Raw genomic sequence first — 11048 nt, 5'->3', positions numbered from 1 at the left:
TCGGCCATCTCCGTACAATTTCATCTCAAAGGCTGAAACTATGCTCAAAATACTAAGATTTCATATTCAGAAGTCTGTTTGGCCAAGTAAGCCCGCAAGATGACCTCATATGAGAAAAATGTTAGACACGAATTGTCGTCGTCTCGTCGAAATGATCGATTTTGATATCAAAATAATGACAATTAAAGATCGTATGCAAAAATTAGAGTCATCAGAGTGTGACCTACCACGATACAAAAAGTGGCACGAGTCATACAACCACCTAGGTGATGCCTCATTGGTCACGTGAGCTCTTCGATCCTCAAGACGAACTTGAATGAAAAAAGTTACAATACGGAAAAGTTTCGTCTTGTCGAGATGATCAATTTTTATATATAAGTTGTTTCAAGGAGAGGTCGTATGCAAACTAGAGAGGTAAAATAAATTCACGTTCAAGTTTCACTCGAGAAATCCGAGTTAGACTAGAATTGACGAGAAAAAAGTGTTTTCCCCGGCTTTGTATTACAAAGCAGACAACTGATACATCCAATGGTAGGTGCTGGGGCACACCGCACAATCATGCCCAAAAGAAAGACAAGAGAAAAAGAAGAGAAAAATGCTAGGAGCACCGGATCAACGAAAGTTGTAATATCCCGTAACTTTTGCACCCATTGAATTCCACCACACTCAAGTGCCATCGCATTGCCGCATGCCAAGCAACACCCTCAAGGAGTGCGACAACGACGACGCTGCTGCCCGGGCAAGTCCTAGGATTTCTCCCGGGACACGGATGGGAGTTGGGGGGAGGTAAACTCGACACCCTTCAGGAAGGGTGGCAACGCTCGCAGGCGTCACCGCACCGGTGCCGGCGAGATCCAACAAAGATTTCTCCTGACCCCTCGCACCCATCGTTGAGGACCAACCCTTAGCTCCACCATGCCAACCACCCACCAACATGCGCCGCCACATTCACGGTAACACCACCGTCGTCTCATCACAACAAACGCAGCGAGGCCGGTTGGACTAAGACACAACCACTGTAGACAGGGACCACCAGTACCACAACTGCGTGGGAGGGGACAACCTCCACCTGCTCCAGCAATAGCAGACCAGAAATAGGAGCAGGGGCATGTTAGACCAACTGCCCAGTCGGGCCTAGATCGGGCTCGTTAAGCCCCCGCCACCGCATTGCAGCAGACGCGGCATAGTAGCCGCCGCCTCATCGCCCGTAACGCGCCAGACCAACCGGGGACCACCCGTGAGGGACCGAACTGGCCGACCCCGACCCAGGTCAAGGCCCTACGGTCCCATATTTGGGCTAGCATGGCGCCATCGGCCAAGCCCCGCAACCAGCCGCCAAGGGGCCGCACCGCCTTTGTGCCGCCCACCGCCACTGAAACTCGTCGCCCGAGACGGGAAACGCGACGGGAAAAGGAAGAGGGCCGCCAACGTCAGCCTCACGACGCCGCGCGAGCAAGCGCCCGGCCGCGCCTACTGACAACAACGGCGAGAGGGAGGGAGGGTGGGGAGGTTTGGTGGCGGGGGGAGAAGGGGCTGCCCCGGTCGCCTCGCCCGGGGAGGCGACGTGGAGGGTACGGGTGGAAGAGATTAGAACTCTAGAACGTGAATTGATGTAAAAAAAAAATGTAAGAAAAACCTAGATAAATCATTTACTTATACGGAAAGTCCAGGCACCTCTTATATAAAGTGGAGGTGTCGGTTGATTGAAACAACACACAATCGAATAAATAAATCTACTATTTTTTATCCAAGTTTGTACATCTCTTCCTTGTTCTTTCTTCCTCGTTCGTCCTAGGGCAGTCCATAGCCATCGTGCGTCCACGCGGGGTCTCTTCCAGACGCGTGAGGTTTCAGGTTTTCAAGTCTTGTGTATCGTGGTGTCGATCAGATCTCTTTTAACGTGAGCATCATCTCAATGTCAAGGGTACACGTGTTCATGTGTTAACAATAGTATCAAACAAATAGGAGGCCACCGACTTAACAGGGAGACGTGCGCCTGTTGAAACGCACAAGGAGGGGAACAAAACAAGACACACATGCACATATTTCCTGCACTAGCTATCAGGATCACGTTTACGATGACACACACAAGAAAAGAGGAACGAAATCCCTTGTGAGCTCTGTGCAAACTCCGCGTGTAGCCGTGAACAGATCTGAGATGAGCTTATCAATTCCCGTATAATAATAACAACCGACCATCATCTACAGGTGGTGGCTACAGATTTTCCTGACCTCCCCCTTCTTGCCCTTCTTGACCCGGATGGAGCCCATCCTGTCCATGCTGGCGACGAAGGCCCGGAAGAAGCGGGCCTTGTCGGCGCCGAGCTCCAGCACGAGCGGCCTGGTCCGCGCGTCCAGGAACAGGGCCTGGTCGGAGCCCAGGACGCCCAGCCTGGCCTGCAGGTTGGCGTAGTAGGCGTGGTCGAACTGGAAGGGCGTGCTCACGTCGAACGGCACCACCGCGCGGGCGCTGCCGCCGGTGTAGGGGCAGGTCATGCGCAGCGCCTTCACGAGCCGCGCGTCCATGAAGGGGTCCGGCCGCCGGGTGCCGCGGAAGTCGTAGAGGCGGCCCAGGAAATGGGCGCAGTGCGCGAAGCCGATGGTGTGCGCGCCGGACAGTGCCACCAGGTCGGCGGCCCCCAGGCCCTTGGCTGCGAACACGCGGAGGAGCTCGTCCACCGTGGAGTTGGCGTGGGGGAGGCTGCCGCGCACCTTGCCAGCCAGGGACACCTTGCTGTCTTTCCTTCCTTTCTTCACCGCGTAGTAGGGCCCTCCTGCCTGCACACAAAATCACCGCCTTCAGTTAATTTCTTTCCTGAGCCATGTTGACCAAGCAGTATTACTCATTCCGTCCGGAAATACTTATTGTACGAATGGATGTACCTAGATATATTTTAATTTTAAAAACATTCATTTATATTTATTTTTATCCAAGTAATTTCGGATTGAGGAAGTATTTTTTAGGCATGATGAGTCAGTTTATTTCTACTTTGTTTTTGAGGAAAAGAATGGCAGGTCCTCTTTTATTGCAACTCTACAACAGCAAGCGCAAATTCTATTTAGCATCTTGTCCGCAGGTTAGCGAGACATAGACCCTGTTTGGACCCATGAGTTAGAGTTATAGTTGGTTAGATTGAACCAAAATAACCCCAAAACATTCAAATAAGAGGGTTAGAGTTGTCTAAAAAAACTAACCCATCCAAAAAATGCTTATTTGGGTTAGTGTTAGGTGGGACCCAGAAAAAGTTACTTTTCACTCTACTTCCACCACACCAAATCCTAGTTAAAGAAACCAAATGATTGGAAAAAACGCTTTTATTAATAATCTAACCCTATCATCCAAATACCTCTTTGGTTAGAGTTAGTTCAAAGTTAGTCCAGGGTTAAAATCTAACTCTAACCTCTAACCGAGTTAGAGTATCCAAACAGGGCCATAGCGTGCTATTATGTCAGATGCCTCTCTAAAAGGCCAGCCCAAGTGCGGGAGGCCACAACATTGTTTTTTTCTTCCAAGTTTTTATTTTTTTACTTCTGTTTATATGTCCAAATAATATAAACTAATATATTATAAAAAACTTTAGTTTTTAAAAAATAAATATTAACCCATTTAAAAATGATATATGTGTAGAAACAATGTTTCTCATGTAGACAACAAATGTATACAAAATATATGCAATATGTGTGAAAAACTTTGATCATTTACTCAAAAAATAATATGTTTAAAAAGAATTTTAGAAAGTATTTGGGAAATGTTAATCAAGAATTTAAAAAATGTTAAACAAGTATTCAAGTCAAAAAATGCCCACCTACCTGCAGAAAATTATATCTGAGTATACATACATTACAACCTCTGTACATAAATGTAAGAGACTTGACATATGTACCGGTGGAGTACTAGACATGATAAGTAATATCCTTTTTGTTGTTTTTGAAGATCTCCTTTTTGAGGAAAAGAACGAACTCTCCTATATGCTGCTCAGTGTGGCAAGGAGTCGACGATTCACATAGGGCACACTAGCTGGCAATCAAACCCGCGACCGCCTATTGATGCACGCTAGCTGCTAGCTGCTAGCCATTGTGACTGACTAGGTCTAGTGCAAGATGTGCAACGCGGCACTTAAAGAAACTAACAATAGCGGAAAAACTTAGCAGCTCTTGAAAAACCACGAACGATTTCCCAAAATTTGACAAAAACTTTGAACCTGTGATTTTTTTTGGCAAAACGTAAATAATCTTTGATTTTTTTATTATAATTATGAAGATTTTCGAATTTTTGAATAAATTATATAAACAGGAACATTTTTCGAAGTTTTGAACAACTTATGGAAAACTTACTTGTTTAAAAAATACTGATTTTTCTAAAGAACCACCATATTTGTAAAAAAAACTTTAAAAGGAAAGAAAGAAACATAAAAAAGAAGAGAAAATAAAAGCAAAAAAGGAAAAAAAGGGGGGAAATAACAAACAGACAAAACCCGTTTCAGGAACCTCCAAGAAGGGGTCACAAAACTGAAAAAAAATTGATTGGGAAACTTCCAGAAAGTTCACAAAATTATGACATGTAAACTGTAATTGAAAATACTAATCAGCATAGTGTGTACGGTTGCCTTGGCATGCGGCCGGGCACAAAGACAACCTCTATGCATGCAAACTAGTACATCAACATGACATCAGCAAAGATTATTTTAATATTGAATTTTCAAAAAAATTTATCTCTTAAACTATAAATCCAATTGGCGATCCGTTTTCGCCGTTAGCTTTCTCGTAACGAGATCTTCAAAACTAGATCCTATGTCGACATGTTTCGACAACTTTTTTTTTCGTCGATAGTTGTCAGATTACTATTATTTAGTTGTTAGATTATGAGACACTTAATAACCACATTTAATTAACTTAGTTGTCAACTTGACAACCGTGTGTATAATTTTTTTTGCAACTACGCTTGCTTAGTACTTCCTTCGTCTCAAAATAAGTGACTCAAAAATGACTCAATTTTACACTACTTTAGTGTAAAATTGAGTCACATTTGAGTCACTTATTTTGGAAAGGAGGGAGTACTTACTAATATGACAAGTAAGTGCAACAAATGTGATAAGTACGAGCAAAAAAAATAAGTATGACCACGTAAGATCAACAATCTTTGCACGAAACGACATCAAAAATTATGGCAATTAAGTTATTTTTATTGGATAAGTAAGTGGTTAATAATATAGCAAGTGAGTGGAACAATGTGGCAATTACGAAAGGAAAAAAATGTTTGTCAAAGCATGTCGACATGGGATCTAGTTTCGAAGATCTTGTCGCGACAAATCCAACGATGAAAACAGATCATCGATTGAATTAACGGTTTTAAAGATAAAACTTTTTAAATTTCAAACGTTGAAGAGAATTTTTAGGTGATGAATGTACATGTGAGCCGTCCTATGGGAGCACCAGCATACCCGCTGCATAGTTAAATCCAACTATAATTGGATGGCCCAAGTCCATCGTTGCCTATGCGATAGAATGGATTTTCCGAAAAGAACGGGTCCTTCTATTTCTTAGAACTACAACAACGAACCATCATGGCAGGCGCCCGTCAAACTGGCACCTGCACCGGCCGTTACTGTATATTTCCATCCACAAAAACAAATACTTCCTTCGTTCCTAAATATAAGACCTTCTAAAGATTACACTATAGACTACATACGAAATAAAATAAGTGTATCTATACTTTAAAATATGTCTATATACATCCGTATATAGTCCGTAATGTAATCTCTAAAAGAAATAATATTTAGGAACGGATGGAGTAGCATTTTTTGGATTCGAACCAGCAACGTGATTAGTCTAGTTTCTTTTCTTTGGTCTAACCACCACATCAAAAATTATGGCAATTAAGTTATTTTTATTGGATAAGTAAGTGGTTAATAATATAGCAAGTGAGTGGAACAATGTGGCAATTACGAAAGAAAAAAAATGTTTGTCAAAGCATGTCGACATGGGATCTAGTTTCGAAGATCTTGTCGCGACAAATCCAACGATGGAAACAGATCATCGATTGAATTAACGGTTTTAAAGATAAAACTTTTTAAATTTCAAACGTTGAAGATAATTTTTAGGTGATGAATGTACATGTGAGCCGCCGCATGGGAGCACCAGCATACCCGCTGCATAGTTAAATCCAACTATAATTGGATGGCCCAAGTCCATCGTTGCCTATGCGATAGAATGGATTTTCCGAAAAGAACGGGTCCTTCTATTTCTTAGAACTACAACAACGAACCATCATGGCAGGGGCCCGTCAAACTGGCACCTGCACCGGCCGTTACTGTATATTTCCATCCACAAAAACAAATACTTCCTTCGTTCCTAAATATAAAACCTTCTAGAGATTACACTATAGACTACATATGAAGTAAAATAAGTGAATCTATACTTTAAAATATGTCTATATACATCCGTATATAGTCCGTAATGTAATCTCTAAAGAAATAATATTTAGGAACGGATGGAGTAGCATTTTTTGGATTCGAACCAGCAACGTGATTAGTCTAGTTTCTTTTCTTTGGTCTAACCACCACACCAAGAAGCAGGTTCTATAAAAGTCAACTTTCACTTTTTTTACTACTTCCATATCTTTTTTCTTTATTACTTTTTTCTTATCTTTTTTTTATATCTTTTTTCGTTTCCTGTGTATTTCTGTTTTCCTTCTTCCTCATTTCTTTCCTCATCATTTTTTTACTTTCCTAAATGCGTGCACATTCTCGAAATGTTTTACGTAGTTTGATTAAATTTTGTTTCCAAAATCATTGTACATTTTTTAAAAATTGTGAACTATTTTAAAAAGTTGATTATTTGTTTTTCAAAGTCGATGATTTTTTTTAGTTTGATGAACTTTTTTCAAAGTTTATGAAAAAGTTCAAATTTGAAAAACTTTTTCCAAATCTTATGAACTCTTTTCAAAGTTTATGAAAAAAAATCAAATTTGATGAACTTTTTTCAAATTGGGTGAACATACTTCTAAAATTAGGTGAACTTATTCTATATGTGGGAACATTTTTTGAAACTGATGAACTTTTTCTTCAGAAATTTGACTTTAAAAAAATTGTGAACTAATTTATTAAATTGTTACTTTTTTCAAAATTAAGGAACTTTTCTTGAATAGGGTAAGTTTTTTTTATGTTTACGAACTTTTTTCCAAAACCTGCGAATTTCTTTTTTATGAAAATCATGTATAAGCGACTAAGATAGTGTTTATAGATTTAGCGCTGCATTATGTCACTTGCGGCGGCATGCCCTAGTGGTCGCTAGTTCGATTCTCTGTCGGAACCTAATTTTTTTCGCTCATTTTCTGCAGTTCACCATCGTGGGCCGGCCCTAATCGGCGTTGAAGGCGCTGACTAGGGACTCACACCATCATGAGCTTTGTAGCTCTTTTAGGTGTAGCTTTGTAGCTTTAATCCATGTAGGATTGAGATTTCTTGGCAGGCTTGACCTAAGGATGGTGTGCTTAGTGGCTTTTTTAGGCTTCTAAAATAAACTATCCTCTACCAAGCTTATTTTAAAAGTCCAACCAAATTTATATTTTAGAAGGCTATTAGGGCATCTTTGATTCGTGGGATTTTGAGAACATAGGGATAGAAAAAGTATAGGGTCGGAGTGGCATGTCCACTTAAATCATATAGGATTAGCAATAAGTGTTTAATGCCACAGGAAAAACAAAAAAGAATTATAAAAAGAGGTTGGAGTGGATGTTAGATTTTCTATGAAATGTACTAGTATAAATGAAGAGGTCCTTAGTCAAGTATTAATTAATAAGTTTAAAAAAATTGATTGGGATTCTAGAATAAGTTGGTTACGTAGTAGTTTATTGTACTCTCTCCGTCACGGTTTAGAAGGCGTGTATGCAAATTCTCTAGAACCTATGTGGTTATTGATTGAATGTGAAATAAGTTGAAAAATAACATTCACGCTACGCATGCATATACAAGTGGCACAACAAAGTGCTAGTAATTAGCTTCTAGAAGTAATGCAATGCGTCTTAAACATTGTCTGTGGTGAAAATGCATGTAAATTTAACCGTATCTTCTAGACGGAGGTACTCGTAGCTTACTCCCTCCTTTCCGGTTTATAAGGCTCGTCTCAAAATTTTCAGATTTCCATTATATTAGGCTCATTTTGAGTCTAATAGAGTTAAAGTGTTTTGAGTCCCACGCCATATTTAATTCATAGAGTTTAGAGAAAGAAGATGAGTGGCTATGCATGCATCGTTTTTTACATACATCATGCAAGTCCAATGAGAAGGAGGATGCTACATTTATTGCCTTGGAAATTGAATATGTGAGAAATATTGTATTGACTAGTTAAAACTAGTGTCATCCACTCACAATTTACCTTGATTGATGAGATTTCAGATTTGAGCCCTATAAACCGAAAAAGAGAGTATTTTAGAAGCCAATAACAGAGCTAGCCCTTAGAGTCACCCCCGACCTAGTAGTTTGTGCAAGCTGAAATGTTGCTGCCTTTTCTTCTGGCGCCTCCTAAAAAACAAGTAACTCTCGAGTATGCTAAAAATAAAACACTCAGCTACTGGATAATTTTAATTTGGTGTATCTAGGCATCCGTTTGGGCCAGAGTTAATATAAGACTAGGGGGTTCTATAAATTTGAAAATGCACTACTACATCTACCCAGAATTGTAAGGCCGGCAAGGGTTCTTAGTTCATTAATTTGACTAGAAATTACACACCTTTTTCTTTAAGAATTTGAAGACCTGAAATCATGTACCAGTCTTACAAATCCCTATATAGTGAATCCTTTTCTTTTGCAAAACACTACAATTTTGATTTGATAAAGTGAGCCCGCCTCCTCTAAGTAGCCTCTTCTGTTGTCTTGAATTTTTTTTAAGCTGGTCATGCTAATATATAGTAAATTTTTGAGAATACACTACTCAAAAAAGATAAAAACCAGGGAGACCAACCAAAACTAGCCCGGGCGGTTGCAAGAGTGGTCCAAAAAGATGCACGCAGAGGAGAAAAGGTTAAATAAGAGTGACCGACCGTGCTCACAACAATGCAAGAGCCAGCCAGGCCGCTTGACTTGTGACAGAGAGAAGAAAAAGAAACTTGGAGCAAGAACAGGACACTTGACTGGCGCAGAGGAGGCGTCTACAGTCTACTGCCGGACAAACTAAGGCAACAGACGTCAGAAAACATCCATGTGCACCTAAAATTGCCTTGCATCAAATCCGCTTGGTGTCCTGTGACAGTAACATCCAAGAGAGTGCCGAATCTCCAAGCTACCCGTTTTATCCGCCTATAGCTAGATCGCCCAAACAACCTACGCGGCGATTTCCGTGCGCAAGCCGTGTCAGTGACTGACTTAAAAACCCTACCACAACAATTAGCTAGCAGCATAGCACCAGCAACAATCTAACTGCAATGCCTATGTACATATCGATACGGCGAAACGAAAACCAGTGCCTGTTCCGTTTGTTTTACCGCGCGGGCGGCCCGTACGTACGTGACAGGATAACCACACTGCACTTGGCTCAGCTAAAGCTAAGCTAGTTTTGTCACGCGCCCTGCTCCTGAGGACGCGCGCGCGTCACATGCCGCCCACCGGCGCGGCCACGGCGGCCGGGCGCGCCTTTACGCACTTGCAGAGCAGGTCGCGCCGCTCGCCATGGTCCCTGCATGCGACGGTTGGGAGTTTTGCAACGCCGGGTACGCGATCGCGACCCTTTTTACTGTCCCGGTGCGCTGCTCGGCGCAAACCTACTGTCCTTTTCGCGTGAACGGAGACACCTTTTTCCGAGAAAGAAGATGATGATGGCGTTGCGGGAGGGGTTTTGGCACTCGTACGTACCAGCTGCACGGCGTCTCGGGCGGCGAGGGCGAGGATGTCGGCGCAGCTGACGACGCCGGGGCACTTGCTCTCCACGGCGGCCTTGGCCATCTCCACCGTTTCGAACCCGTACTGCGGCAGGTTCCTGTTCTCCTCCATGTCCCTCTCCACCTTCTCGCCTGCCGCCTTGCCTGCCGGCGCGATCAGTATGGACGCGTCGCAGCCCTGTGGCGTTCGTCGTCAGCGTCAAATCCCAAGTTTGATCAGACTCTGATAGGTACCAACAAATGCGCGCATACAATACTTGCTGCATGAACGTGCTAAAATGCGCCACGAAAAAGAAGGGAAAAAAAATCCTTCGATTGTTCATCACAAAGATGCCAGAAATTCACGGGATGGCATTCGTGTGAGGGAATTGCGCAATGTGTGTATGCAAATGCGTTGGAGCTTTGCTTACGCACTTCCACGAAGCAGTCGTGGTGGAAGAGGCGGAGCACGGCGGGCCCGGCAGCCGGGTGGTCGCGGAACCGCTCGGTGGTCACGTTGGCGACGATGTGGTCGACCGCAGGGCACGTCTTGCCGTAGAAGTCCAGCGACAGCCCGTGCCGCTCCGGCGCCCGCCTGTTGGCAACTCCCGCGGTCCTGGCACTGGCAGACGGCAACGGCAGCGGCGCCTCCCGAGCGCGCGTGCCGCCGAGGTACGCGACGAGCAGCAAGACAAGGCTGCGGAAGCGGATGCCTCCGGAGGAACCCATTGTCATGGAAGAAGAAGAAGAAGGGGAGTGGAGTGGAGACGACCGGAAGAGCGGCTAGCTTGGCTTATCTCCTAGTCTCTAGCGCTGGCGCGGCTGGCATGGCGAGGGAGAAAGGAGGGAGTTGTTTGTATTGCAGGTAATCCGGACAAACAGTGGAGAGGCCGATCGAGCGCATGTGTTGGCTAAGTTGGACGAACGCGAGCTACTGCTCACCCGTGAAGAGAGAGGAGGTACGTACGTTGAGCACGCCAGAGTTTTTTCTTTCCTTTTTCTAATGGCCATGACACAGTGCACTCACAACATTTATAATCGGATCCTTAAACCCTCCATGAACGTCTCGACAGACCATCTGGTCATTGTTCGATCACGAAAATGCGACACACACGTTCGGGCTGACCGGAATTCTCCATATCCAGCCCAAATATGGGACGGATATGGAGAAGCTCGGACGCGTCCGGGCACGTCC

General features: G+C 43.5%; 1 protein-coding gene across 1 annotated transcript; it reads right to left on the bottom strand.

The window, feature by feature from the left end:
* Positions 1-1937: 1937 nt before the first annotated feature.
* LOC123444058 (peroxidase 19-like) lies at positions 1938-10788 on the bottom strand. Its single transcript, XM_045120662.1, has 3 exons — positions 10289-10788; positions 9849-10052; positions 1938-2778 (listed from the first exon to the last, which is right to left on the bottom strand). The coding sequence occupies exons 1-3, from the start codon at positions 10586-10588 to the stop codon at positions 2203-2205; spliced, it is 1080 nt and encodes a 359-aa protein (XP_044976597.1). The 5' UTR covers positions 10589-10788; the 3' UTR covers positions 1938-2202.
* Positions 10789-11048: the final 260 nt, after the last annotated feature.

The sequence above is a fragment of the Hordeum vulgare genome, chromosome 3H, assembly GCF_904849725.1.
Source record: "Hordeum vulgare subsp. vulgare chromosome 3H, MorexV3_pseudomolecules_assembly, whole genome shotgun sequence".
Lineage (NCBI taxonomy): Eukaryota > Viridiplantae > Streptophyta > Magnoliopsida > Poales > Poaceae > Hordeum > Hordeum vulgare.
Note: the sequence above shows the minus strand (reverse complement) of the source record. Positions and strands in the feature narration are given on the sequence as shown.